The sequence below is a fragment of the Gymnogyps californianus genome, chromosome 12 (genome assembly GCF_018139145.2).
Source record: "Gymnogyps californianus isolate 813 chromosome 12, ASM1813914v2, whole genome shotgun sequence".
Taxonomy (NCBI): domain Eukaryota; kingdom Metazoa; phylum Chordata; class Aves; order Accipitriformes; family Cathartidae; genus Gymnogyps; species Gymnogyps californianus.
Window position 1 is genome coordinate 20052680 of NC_059482.1, and position 14524 is coordinate 20067203.

The 14524-nt window shown below is 36.3% G+C and overlaps 1 protein-coding gene across 2 annotated transcripts in view; it reads left to right on the forward strand.

Annotated features, from left to right (window-relative positions):
• NFATC3 (nuclear factor of activated T cells 3) overlaps nt 1-14524 on the forward strand; it is a 76572-nt gene that overhangs the window by 36458 nt on the left and 25590 nt on the right. For both annotated transcript variants that reach the window (XM_050904356.1, XM_050904357.1), the window contains exons 4-6: nt 10059-10258; nt 11467-11639; nt 12419-12559. In XM_050904356.1, coding sequence (XP_050760313.1) covers nt 10059-10258; nt 11467-11639; nt 12419-12559 — 514 coding nt within the window. The remainder of the gene's footprint in view (nt 1-10058; nt 10259-11466; nt 11640-12418; nt 12560-14524) is intronic.

Consider the following 14524-nt stretch of genomic DNA (forward strand, 5'->3'; position numbering starts at 1 on the left):
AAGATCAAAAATTTAAAGAAATGTTAAATAAGAACTAGTTTATTTAAATGATTATACACTTCTAGTCACTGACAGGCAAACAGTAACCTCCTGTGTGAGGTTTAATGGAGACCTGTGAAAGAGGGACTGAATGTCAGCTCTGTTTAAAGTGATTGCAGAGCTTGAAGTCATGATGAAAGAGCTGCAATGGCAGAAAAAGTAAACTAATTGAGCTCAAGTAAACTAATTTTGAAGTACTTTGAAAATTCTGAAACAGGAATGTGTTCTCAAAAAGCCTGTCAAACTCTGCCTGAGTTCTGGTGGAAGAAACTATAACCTACAAGAGAGGCTCTAACCAAGCAATGTCAGAGATGATCTGATAAAAATAAATTAAGGAAGGATTGTCTAAATGAGTGTATGTTTCCTGGCCTGTAATTCTGTGGCTGTCACCTTTTCCCAGGTGTTCTGTGTGGCCAGTTCATATGACTACTTGAATAACAGGTATAATACCAGAGTTCTCCCTGTTCTCTAAGCCCAGTAAACAGCAGCTTTTCCTGTGTTTCATGAGCCTTCCCATTCTTCCTGCCTTTCACTTTTCAATTTTTATTTTTGTCTTGAATTCTTCCCTATTTTGTACATCACCAGAAGGCAGGCTGTATCTCAGCTCTAATTGCCTACTGTTGTTTGACAACAAGCCGCAAATAAATCTAGAAGGCAGAAGGTAAGTCTCAGCCTGTGTGAACCATGTAGTGGGCTGTATTGGGAAAAACATTGACCTTTGGATGAGATTCTAAAAATACATATCTTTCAAGAACAGTTTGACTATTTAGGCATCTTCTGCTCCAGAATCCCCAAAATAGATAGTAAAAGCCATATTGATGCATCTACTATATGTTTGAATACTCAATCTAGACAATGCAGTAATTAATATGAAAAACGTTAAAAATGGCACACTGGATGACACGGTCGTCTGCTTTTTGTATTGTATGTTTACTAAAATGTGGAAAAGTAGTAACTTTTTTTCCAAAGTAAAACCGATTTATGGGGTTTTTTTCTGTAGGTTATGTGGGAATAACCGATTTCTACCCCGGAAATGTTTATTCAAAAACTGTCCATAGCATAATTTAGCACCGGGAGTTGGTATTTCAGGAATAACACATTTTTTTTCAGGAGTGTAGAGCAAACTGCAGATGGATAGTGTATTGTGATGGCTGGTTAGATGTGACTGGCAATTCTGCACTGTGTGAAGTTGTACTATTACTCTAACACTATTTCAGCTATGAATTGATCTCCTTTTTTGGGTAGCGTAGAATGGGACAGGACTCTGAGCTAAAACACTCTACAAAATATGCCTGAGATTGGTATTTAAAACACTTTCAATCCTGTCTGCCAGCAGTGAGTGAGTGTGTGGAAGTGTGAGATTTCAGAAATAGAAATCCAAGTTTTTAAACCCTGAAGGATGTTCTGTACATTGTGTAAACATACGGTATCATGACCAATAATGCACCGATATTTGCAGTTACTCGTTTGCTTTAGTCCTTTGCAGGACCTGTTTGTCTGTGATGATCTTTAAAATGTTTTTAAAATTGGACTTGTGCCACTACCTGATAGTTTATTAAAGTTTGTTCCTTTTATGTCTCGCTATTTTTTTCAGAATTGCAAAGGTCTGTACTACTTTAAAGTCTTTAAGTCAGTCTACTCGATAAGTTTATTTAGCAAAAGAGGAAGGAGGATGCTTTTTTGATGTGCATGCTTTTCCTTCTTAGTTGATGGAAAGGTACATTGGATAATCAAGTGACAGAAAATAGTACTGCACTTCAGGAAGGGGAAGTAGATGTTGTTTTGTTTTAACATATTTAATTTTAAAATCAGACATGTAACTTTTTGTAACATTATAACCTTTGGAGAATCAGAATGAAATAATAAAAAAAATTCCCACATGCTGTTAAGACTTTCTGAGCCAGTGGTTGGGGTATTGCCTGATAGATCTGAATGGAGTTTTCTTCCATGAATTTCTCCAGTTTCTTTTAAACAGTCCTTTGAAGATTGTAGGTCAGCACTCATTGCACCTCTGCAAGGCCACAAGGGATGACCGTGGTCAGTCTGACTTTCAATAACTTCCCTGAACTCTTAATTTCTTGGGTTTATATATACATATATGGTTTGTTTCAAGCTTTTCAAAATGCAACTTGATAAATTCATGATAAATTGTACCACTGGTGTTAGTCATTGTGTGTCTTTTGTTTCAAATTATGTTCATCTTCATGCCTTGGATCTTTGTCATCCCTTCCTTTTGTTCCCAGGTCATTGTTAATAGGTGTGCTGTGCAGCCTGGCAGAGCAGCCCTTCAGCCCTTCAGCTTTTAAACCAGCAGGCTTCACAGTTCTTTAGGAAAGTCGCTGCGCACCACTCGAAAGTGAAATTCTTGTGGAGAAATCTCTGAAGAAGAAAGTTTGGTTCTTCAAAGCTATGCACCGGTGCCTCTTTGATATTGCTGTCCGAAAGATTCCAAGCTTGTGGGTCGCATCTCCGTTGTCTCAGAGGGCAAAACATTTCAAAGGCGTAGTTTGCTTTTTTTCCCTTTAAATGAAATTAAAAAAAAAAAAAAAAAGATTATTTTACTTTAGAAGTGGACTAAAATTTAAGCAGTGAAAGTTCTCTTCCTTTAGGATTGTTTTGGTTTCATGGTGAATTATACCATATCTTTACTCATACAGTCTTCCAAAGTAAAAGTAAAAATACCTAATTCAAGAGAACAGCTTTATCTTTCCTTTTCACCTCCATTTAATGGGGCCTTCATTCTCCTCTTTTGCCCTCCTTACCTTGTAACTCTGGGGGGGTTCTAAGGAAGACAGAAGTCACTGAAATGCATCCAGCTGCCATGAGACTATCAAGGAGGAAATGACTAGTTACAACCTGCTTTTTGTATCAAGGTGTTGAAAAGCCTAGGAAATCTCCATCTGAAGTAAATGCTTAGTAAGTGCTTATAGTTCTTTACACAGATGTGTGTTTCCTTCCCTGTTCTTCATGTTTGAACTGAGGATTTTTATATGGATACTGGTGCGTTTGGTGAAGATAGAGTTGTTAAGTCTTTGTTCACTGAAGTTATCCCAAACTTGTCCCCTGACATGTCTTGTATTTCCAGACTATGCCCTATTTTTAGGGAGGCCTATTTGTATGTAAAAGCTTTCTTTCTAATCAGCCTACTTTACCAATCCAGTAATGCCATAAGCAGTGAATTAATTGTGCAAAGGCGAAGGAGCACTAAAGTGTTGGTAGAATCTTCATCTTCAGTTGGCAAGCAAAGAAAAGGCATGTAAAAGATAAAAAATGCGTATTAAACCCCAGTGAAAGTTTGGTTAAACATGGCAATTTCCTAAGAAATGCTGGAAAGTTTTGCAGGAAAATTGCTTTAAAAATACAGTCAAATGGGTTTTGGCACTGTCTGAATGTCATTAGTATCGTAGTATTGCTTGATTGCTGAGCATAAAACTTAGCTAATGACATTATTTTTCTAACACCACCACACACACACCCCCCTCCCAAGTTTTAGTTCCATTTTGTTCCCTTAGTTTTTAGTGTGAAAGAGTAGGCTTGTGAAACCCTGACATCACTTCTGGATTCAGTGACACTATCAGGTATTGGGTTTTTTGTAAATAAACAAAGCGGGGTTTGGTTCACAAACACAGACTGTTTCAAAGTATACTAGTATTGTCTGATAAGTACCTGTTTACTGTGAAGTGTATATTTTCTGTTGGATATTTTTCTCAAGTCTTGTTACAGGTCTTAGTTATCCACAAGATGTGATTTCTTAACATTTACATTTGAATAGAGATTAGTGATACTTGGGCTGCATCAATAAATGGAAAACAGAGACAGAACCTTTTTAATTTAAAAAAAGGCGGGGAGGGGAGGTAAAACTTCTAAATATTAGAGACTAAAAAAAGTCTTCTCCAAGCTTGTTGAGTGTTGCAAGCTTTCCTTTAGATCAGAGCATGGAATTGATGACATGTGAGCCAGATACGGCCCCAATATAATCTGTATGTAATCTGGAAAAATGCTAACTTCTTTTTTCCAGGTTGATGCCTCTTATTTAATGTGACCTGTTTGCTTTCCTCAGCAGGGAATAGGTTCTCACCACTGCCACAAAATTCCAAGTTTAAATGCTGCTGTCTTCAGTGATCAAATTAATCTATATAGTCTCTAGTGTTGCACTTTTTTTAAGGATTTTCCATATGTGCATTAAGAATGTATGAATGTTTTTGTAATATAAAATACAACTTCTTGATGATCCAAAAATTCTCTCATTAAGTTAACTTACTGTCTTTGTAGTTACTTGATAAAAATTGTAAACTTAGTATTGACATGCACACATGAGTTTACTGTATGCAGTATAGTAATACAGCTGGAACTGCTTTGGCGTGAAGCCCTTCTGGCTTATCCTGTAGTGACCTTCAGTCTTTAGCCTTCCAGCTTTAGTTTAACTTACGCATGCACTGACCTTTGCTATGGAAACGATATAGAAACACAAAAACAACTTGGCTGAGTTTCCTCGGCAAAGCAGTGGGTGGTGTATCAGTATTCTATTACAGAGGAGGGTTTCTAGAGGTCAGTAGTGACAGTGTGCAGTAACGTACTAGTTGTGTACAGCACACTGTTTGCTACTCCTGGGAAAGTGGTGTGTCTTTTTTTTTTTTTAAAGTAAAATTAGTAACTCTTTTTTGTAGTGTGCAGCTCTAGGATTGCACATTAATAGAGTAAATGCTGGAAGGTATACTTGAAAATATACCTAGTGCTCAACCAGTAGTTGAGTTACTGTCTTTCTGTAAGTAAGTGATCTGTGACTGAATCTTGGGCAGGCTGATATTGTAGCAATTTATTGTAGTGCATCTTCATCATAGTGATTCTGCAGCACTTACCAGTAGGTTGAAAAATGTTTTGTTAATTTAAATACCTATGGTCTGTATAGAGACACTATGTTCTTATTTGTACATATTGGATATTCTTTACTAAGGTGAACTAAAGGTACAGATACCATCGCCTCATTAGGTATTTGAACAGAATGTAGTAGCTGTTCTTTCAAGTTAATTATGTAGGTGTTTTCACTGAAGAACAATTAGCAATTTTTTTTATACGGACTTAAATGTTTGGCCTGTTCAACATACAGAATTGTGTGTAAAGCAGATAAGGTAATAAGAAAGTGTCACTGCGCTGTCAGTGAAACTAAGAGCAATCAAAACTTTTTTGAATGAGAACAAAACTGTATTTAGAAGGAATGCATTTTAAATTCCAAAATATGTCATTTTCCCTGATTTGAAGTTGATTTGGAGTAGTCAGTCTCCTTCATTATTCACAAGACCGGTATTTCATCAATAATGGCAATTCAGGCTCCAAATATCATCTTTCTTTTGGGGGAGAGATGACACCGTTCCTAGGAGACGGAAGGTAGTTCAGATTCTGTGACAATTCAGTCTCCAGTGGGGACCAAGTGTGGTGGGCAGAAAGTTCTGCTTTGCTTACTATGTAAAGGTTTTGTGTAGGGAGAGACATCCAAGGCTTACTGTCACCAGGATTATTCACATAATGGACTTCAGAATACTTTCATACTCTTCAGCAAACTGCTGAATGCACCTGCAGTTAAACAAGGTAGGAGTACTTTCAGGTGAATTAACAGAGTAATCCAGCACTGTCCTCTGTTCTCAGGAATAGTATGACACGGGCTGTCTTTAATTACATGGTGCTAGGCATAGCGTGTTGGTTTCACTGAAGGCTTTGAATGATTATGTAATAGAAATTACATGGGATGTGCAGGCATGCTCTCCACAAGCTTTCAGATCATTTTCTACCTACCCCTTGGCTCACTGGCCCCCACAGACGCTCTGTAAGTTTTCGATTTTACTCTTGCAGAATCCATGTCATGCCTGGAGTTGTCAGCTCGCTTATTAGACAAGATTTAAGGGGAAAACGTTAATTTTAAAGCACAAATTTGTGTAATAAAGGGTGGGGGTGTCGGATTTTTTTTATCAACATGTTTTTGACAATCTCTCCAGCTGCCTGAAAGTTTGAGCTAGCACATAAAAGGCTGTCTCATTAGCATCCATAGCCTATTAAGCTTACTGTCTTTTTTGCTGTAAATATGGCTGTTGGAAACACGAGGACGCTGTGCAACCTGCTCATTGCTTGCTTAAGACTGTGATGTGTTTCCTTTTTCTGTGCGCCCGTTACTGTGATCAGGCCCTGAATTACACTCTATAATGTGGGAGGCGGGGTTATTCTTTTCTTCCCCGCCCCCCAGCTTACTTAATTGCCACACTTACTTGCACTCATTGGTTATATTTATGGCTTTACATTGTTTTTCTTTTATGCTGTTCTCTTTTTATTTTAAACTTTGAATAAATGCAGTAAATCATCTGTAATGCAAAGTATAAATTTATGAAGTCTCTGCTTCCTTGTCAATATGTTACTACTCTGCCTGACTATATATATATATTCCATTACCTTTAACAGGACTTCATTGCAGATCCTTTACAGCAATTCATTTGAGACAACGCTATAGTGGAAATATCCAATTGACATAGTTCGGGGGGAGGGGGCGGGGCTTGTTGGCTTGTTTGTTTGGAGACTGGTTTACACTAGTATGGCTTTTAAGTATGTATGAAATTTTCAGGGTTTTGTCCTGATGTTATTACAGACCATTTTTAATTATGAGATAGCTTATTTATATGTTTCTGTATTATAACATGCATAGGTTTCTTCTAAATTACTATAGAAGTGTCTTCTGTTGCATAATTTTCCTTGTATTTTCCCTGGGGCATTGGATTTCTTGTTTGTTTTCATTTAATGTAATATATAAACCAGAAGGAAAGTGACTAAAGGTGGTACTACTGTGTGGGGTCTTGTTGTGGGGTTTTTATTATTTCTTCTGAAGCTGTAGTAACAGAGTTTCAAATTTCTACTTTGGTATAGCTAATGTACTGCAGTGATGTGAGACAGTCAACAAGTAGACAAGCTTGTATCACAAGAGCATCGTACAGAAAATGCACTTGATAACCTATTGATATATAACTAATCTGTTGGTGGGGTGGGCGGTTTTTTGTCAGACTTTCCCACCGCTTTTTTTCCCTCCCACAACATGCTTTGTGGAAACTAGCCCTTATATGTCTTCCATAGCGTATCTGGGCGAGCATAGAGGGTGAACCTTTGCTCAAGAATAATGGAAGCAAAACTAGTGTTCGACACGGCTTTGAGCAATTCAAAGGTAGTATATGGCCATAGAGTCTCATAGGCAATACCATTGCAACTGCTGGCATGGGGTATATTTTTCTTCACTAAATTAAGCTCCTGTTCTGTGTAGGCTTCTGTAGAGGACAGTTGCTCCACTGACTGTACACAGACTAGCTTAGTTTTTTACGAGTACCACCCCCCCCACTCCCCCTTCTCTCTCTCATATCACTCGTATCTCTAGAACTGTTGTGTACATGTCCATTGTTAAGGAAGGGGAAGATAGCTTTAATTGGAAATTAGCTTTGTCACAGTGACCCCATTTGGAAGTTATTCAAATTTTTGAATAGGTCTGGCTTGTAACTTACATAATTCCCAGTATTAGAGTGAACATATTTAACAAACGTCACATTTAGGCTGTATTCCATTGTGTTAAGATTTAATTTTAACTCTGAGGAAAATGGATGGTGGAGTCACAGTGTTGAGAACTTGGGACAAGATGACTGCTGTAAATGCTAAACTAATACATGTCCTTAAATTTTCTTTAAACTCCTAAGATAATTCAGACTCATAGAAATTACGAAAATATTCATTTGGTATTGAAGAAAAAAACATCTTTTGGAAAGATGTTGGAGTCCTGCATCAAGGTTTGTTGGGGGGGTTTTTTCTGGATTTAGGTCTGTTTGTAGTGAGAACTCCAGTGAGAACAAAAAGATTTTACATTTTTGACAGAACAAAAGCCTGCAAATAATAGACATACATATAAAATGCAAATAAATGAGATCATGTAAGAAATTAGTTGGGAATATGTCAATTATAGGACAGGACATTGTATTTGATAAAAGTTGCCATGACTTTTAAAGATTGCTTGGCTTCTTGTGGCAGACATTTTTCCTTCACTATAATGAGGGTCTGAAGGGTTAAGGACTGTTAAACCCATGAGGAGCTGTGACTTCTTGATTTAACGTTATTAAGTCAGCTTGTTCTCCTTGCCTGTGCGTGCATGAATTCTCGATGGTAGCTGGAATCCGCTGAGGAGACAGATGAGAATTCACTGAGTTGAGGGACAGAAACCAGTCTGCTTTAGCACAACCTCATTTGTAGTCTACGTACAACGTAGTACAAATGTAGTCTACGTGTTATGGTAAAAGTTGAACTGGACTGGCCTCTTACAGGCACAACGGCTGGGAGATGTGGTACATCTCCCAAGAAAGGTACCAAGGAGATTTGAGGACAACAGAATTCAGAATTCTTTGTCTACAACCATGAAAAGCAGCAGTCTCGTTACTACAGTAATCGTCTAGAGATCTCCCAGCTCAGTAAAGCAATAGAAGCAGTAATTCTGAACTGTCCCCCTTCTTTTCTCTCCATTCACTTAAAAACAAAACAAAAAAACCAAACCAAAACGAAAAACTAATTAATGGATTAATTGAAGAGTATTACATCTTGGACAAAAGGATTCATGTAAGGCTGAAAGCTTTGAGAATGGCTCTTTAAAGTTCCAGATTTCTGTCGGAAACCAGATTTCTGTTCTTGATAGCTCTAATAAAAGTGACAGGACTGGTAGGTGCTGTCATAGCTGTAACTTGAATATAGAAAACAGGCATTCATTTGGTGTACGTAAAACCTACTGCCAATAGCAGTGCATCAAGATACAAGGGATCTACAGTCGTGCTTCTGATTTCTGGGTGTGGGTGTGCTTTGGTTTTTTGTACTGCTAGTGTTAAATTACTCTTGTAAGTAGGTTAAATTGACATGGGTTTTTTTTGTTTTTTAAGTGTTAGTTCTGTAAAGAGCTTGGATAATATTGTTGTGTGACCAAATAACTCTCCCTAGAGACAAAAATATTGACATGACAAAACCGCATTTAAAGAATGACTGTCTGGCCCTCCCTCCAGTTTGAACACAAGTTGATGTCGAAGTTGGTGAAATGTAAATTTGCTGCATTGCTTTTTAGAAATTATATAACTTGCAGTGTATGTCAATCTGCCAATTGCAGGAAGGTGAAGTAAACTTCATGGATTTATAAGACATGTTGTAGGCTTCGGATTTAAAATTGCAGTGGCTAAAGGAAACTTGCGTGTTACTGTTGGTTAAATTTGTTTCCTTAAATGTTCTGGATAATATGTTACCAATGTCCTATCATAAAACTAGTTTTTTCTTTTAGAGTTTGGTTGGGTTTTTTTCTGATGTTTCAATGTGTTTGGTGCCTAGAATTACTACTGTTAGCTCAAGCAACAGGTGGTTTTGTGACAACCGAGTGCATTGGTGGTTAGTCTTATATTTAAGAAAAGGAGAGATGCATGAATTAACTTAACATTTATCAAATTTGGGGTTTAAAACATTTTCTTCGCCAAAAATAAACCATAATTGATTTTCTAGCGATGAATTAAATTTTCTTTGTCCTAACGTAATACATTTGCATTCACAAAACCTCTTAAGTTTAATAAAACTCACTATTGCATTCCATAGTAGAAAAACTAAACTTTAAAATATTTTTAGTATTTCTAGAAACTGGGTGTATCTTAGTAAAATATGTCAGAAACGCACCTATAACGTAGCATAGCTTTGATGTAGAAATTCTGTAGCTAAAACCATTCTTTTCTCTCTGAGAGATTCAAAAGTAATCAAGATACTTTGATATCCGTTTGTTCTGGTAATTGTTGTTGCTGATACTTGTATTGGGGGACAGCTATCTGTACTCAGTTTTCTGATTTCTGAAGAGATTGAAGAAGTTTGTAATTAAGTACTACTCTTTGACTCTTAAGTCTTCCTACTAGTTGTGTATTTATATTATGCGCACACAAATGCAGTAAAAGTCAACTAATATTTTAATATTACATCTACTTTTTCATCAGCTCCTGGGCTACAGCGAAAAGCCAGTAAACCTACAAATGTTCATCGGAACAGCAGATGATCGCTACTTGAGACCTCATGCATTCTATCAGGTGCACCGAATCACTGGAAAAACAGTTGCAACAGCTAGTCAAGAGATAATAATTGCCAGCACAAAAGTTTTGGAAATACCACTTCTTCCTGAAAACAATATGTCAGCCAGGTACATTACAGCATAAATTAGCTCTTTAGTTGCTATGTGTCTCTTTTTTGTTGTTGGTTTTTTTAAATTTGTGCAAAGGTGAAAGAAAAATCTTGTAGAATAGCATATTTTCCACAAGTATGGCTCATGATTAAGATAGACACATCTCTTTAAACGTGCCAATGTTTAGAAGAAGTAAAGGAGTAGAGAGACAGGGAAGCTCATAAGATTGACGGGGAGATAGATGAGTGCTTCTGGGATTATACTTCCCCATACAATCTATACATATTTATGACTGCACATTTGTAGAATTGCATGTGGGTTACTGGCCGGTAGACTTTTTGTTTGATTTTTACAAAGACATAAGACTTTTTTCTATGAAAATACAGTTGTACAGTTTAGTGGTTTGTTTCTTGATTGTGGTGATTTAACTTCTGGTATCGTGGTAGGCCTCTTCCTTGTTTTGATTTTTTTATTTTTATTTTTAGCAGTTGCATTATTCTGACTTTTCAGGTCTTGCTAGATAGAACGTGCTAAATAATAGTTTAATGGTTAGTTGTAGCAACAATTAAACTGCTCCCTTCTACCTGGAGGGTCAGTGAACAGAGTAAAGCGCAATTATTTGTTCACGTAGCACATATATTTCTTATGTAGACTTCTGAAGTCAGCTTAAATTTTCCTAGTTGCAGACTTCATGCTAGTTCCATTGAATGCTGTGAACCCACAATGATGTGCAAGATAACAGTTCTCACAAGCTTATGTATACGTGTTACTTGATTAAAGTATGTGCGTCTCATGAATAATCGATAACTATGTGGAATGGTGGCTGGGATTTCATGGCTACACTTCTGTCATTCTCTAGTCCTTCCTAAGGCAGAACTAAATGTAGGTCTCTTGCTCCTTGTAAATGATGTTTACTATGTCAAATAACTTACTTTGAAGGTTAAACAATGTGCAATAACACATAATCTTTTAACGGTTCAAAAAAGCAGCAGCTAGACATTTACAAGACAAAATGTTTCAACAGAGTACTTGCTGCCATTTTTGACACTAACAGATCTTTTAATCTCAGACATTTAAAATAACATTTAAAATAGCGTAACATGGGGAAAAAATAGAACGCTCTTCATTCTTTAACAAAAGAAAGGCTTACAGAGTGTACTTGGGCAACAGTTTGATTCATTTTCTTCCATTTCTCTTCTGATCCATCCGTCCTCACCTATCTCCAGTATCGATTGTGCTGGTATTTTGAAACTTCGCAATTCAGATATAGAGCTCCGTAAAGGAGAGACAGATATTGGAAGAAAGAATACCAGAGTGCGACTTGTGTTTCGTGTTCACATCCCACAACCTAGTGGAAAAGTCTTATCTCTGCAGACTGCTTCCATACCTGTTGAATGCTGTAAGATTGCTTTAACTATACATAATTTATACTCATGTTTTCTGCATGTGTCAGTAGTATTGTCATTCTGACAATATTTATTGTCAGAATTATATATAACAAGCGTGTGTAAAAAGCATTGTGTGTAAAGAGCTGAATTACCAAAAATTAATATATCTTTATTGAAAGATGGTACTTGCCAAGTGGCAGCCTGAAGGTTTGGAGGAAAAGCAATGTTTGAGGCTTTAAACCGCATAGTGCAGTCACACAGCTAGCAGCTTCAGTAGTTCCTCTATAAGAGCAGAGGCAGCCGATATATCTCAGTGAAAATAAATATTCATTTCAGGAAGAACTAATACCATTTCATTTACGAGAGTCTATACCATTACTTGTCTTTATACAGTATTATCCAATGAACAGCTGAACTTCTAGAGAGTTCATTTGTTAAATGCTGGCACTAAGGAATCAAAACATGACCTTAGACAATCTGAATTTCTCCTAGAATTCGTTCTGTCTATAAAATACCAAAGTATTTTTTAAACCAATATTCCTAAACTAAAAATTTCATTTGCTGTAATAGTAGAGACTGTTGGGATTCATGGCTTCTTGGTGTTTCTTTTCTATGATTACATAATTTTAAAAACAAAGAGATAAATAATACACAAATATGATTTATATATGTAAATAGATGGTCATTTTAGATTCACCCCTGATTCTTCAAGTTAGGATCATAAAAGAAATGTCACTGTGATTAAGATTGTGAATAATCATTTTTCCCTTAATTTTTTTTTTTTTTAAAGCTCAGCGATCTGCTCAAGAACTTCCTCAGATTGAGAAGTACAGCATCAATAGTTGCTCAGTAAATGGAGGCCATGAAATGGTGGTGACAGGATCTAATTTTCTTCCAGAATCCAAAATTATATTTTTTGAAAAAGGACAAGGTAAATACTATCTTACTTTTTTTTCTTGAAAACCAAACCAAAAACACTACCTGAGCTTGATTTTAGGAAGTAAGGATGTTTTAAAAAGAAAAAAAAAAAAAGTTAAGTCACAAGTAGTAATCTGAAACTTCAGTTTGGGCACTGATCTGTATGCTGGTTGGCAATTACTAATGAAATAGCACTTCTGATTCAGGAAGACAATTACAAGCTAACTAACTTTGAATTGTGTGTATTTGAAAGATGCTGTTGACAGATCATACCATGTATTTTCTCCTTCTTATTAAAAAAAAAGTGAAAAATGAAAATGGGAATTAATGGAAATGTACTGTTTGGCATTGATGTCCTGTTACATCTGATTTAATCATTGCATAGGAACTGGCTTACTCCTAAGCTAATGAAATAAATATTTGTTAGAAAACACTACTGATTTTTTTTCCCATATATTGGCATAAGATTTTCTACAGAAGTTACTCTTAAGGGATGCATTTTTTTTAAAAGTCTCAAGCTCTGACTCAGATTTGGTGTGCAGTGTATGCTTCAGTTGTGTCTGTGCCTAATTTGCATCTGTAAACAGGCAAGTGTGCGTGTAGGTAAAATACTGGCAATAAGCTGTGGTACGAACAACAGTGACCTTTTGTACGTGTATTAAACATTTGTGTGCTTGACAGGCTAGTCAAGTATTTAATTGCCAAGAAATCAGAAACATAGTCAGTTGTATTACATGATTCTCATTCTCTAGAATCCAAGTTCATTCTTCTAGGCAACACTTACTCATGGGTGAGAACTGCAGCAGGCTTACACTTGTATATTAGCAAAGTAGAGTTAAAAATTATATTGCAGGCATGCATTTCAGTTAAGGTATGCTAAAGATAGTGTTTCCTTCATGCAGTGAAATCTGTAGAAAAATTTAACTGCTTCCTATGGATCTCATGAAATGAAACAAATTATTCTTTGGGAGGGTAGTAGATTAAATTTTTCAGTCTAATATATAGGAAATAGAATCTCAAAGTAAGCAAGAAACTTGCAGATTTTGGATGGATATTTCTAAAACATCTTTCTTTAAATGTAAGTACAGGTTTGAAAGCTTTTTTCCCCCCCCAAACCCACGTTCTTCCTTTCTTTTATCACTTTCATAATGATGCAACTCCATAAACTAGAGAATTTAACATCAAAAAAACCCTATCAAATACTTTTCATTTTTAGTTTACTACAACCAGATATAATGAATGTTTTGCAAGTTCTGTTTTTGTTTTGTATTGTACACAGGTGCACATACACACACTCTCAGGTACATACATACATAATACTCAAAGATGTTCAGTTACTCAGCATTCCTTCCTGGTTCTGTAGCTCTTCTGGATGTACACCTTGTTCTTAATGTTTCTTACTTAGACTAAAATGCATGAAACATAGTTGAAAATTTAGGACTAGCTGTCTTAGTACGTAGGGTTCCTTTTCTTCCCTGATTGTCCCTTTAATATAGAGAGCATAAAATTTGAGCAACTTACTTAAATTATCATTGCTGCGACTTGAATACCTGATTTGAACTTTTGGGAGAACAGTAGCAAAAGTAAATCATTAAAAAATAAAAGTTTGCAACCAAGTCCAATTCTTCTACATCATATTATTTTCTTAAATATTTCAGTAAAACACTTGGGTTTTTTTTTATTAGCAAATACAACATAAGTGGGGGTTTTGTGTGTCAAAATACATTATTACATAACTTGGATGCCTTTCAAAGAAGTACTGCTGCTAGACAATAGGTTCCCTGATAACTTGTACAAAACCCAATAACCGAGAGAGCCGAGTGTGAGGTTAAGGATAATGGGTTATGCTAGGTCAGAGCAGAGAGAGGCTCACCAAGGTGAGTGACTTCCCTCACAACACAGACAACTTGCCCAGTATTTGAACTATGGGGTCTCTCGGTTCAGGGGAGGCTGTTTGTTTTAAATGTATAATTTGTAG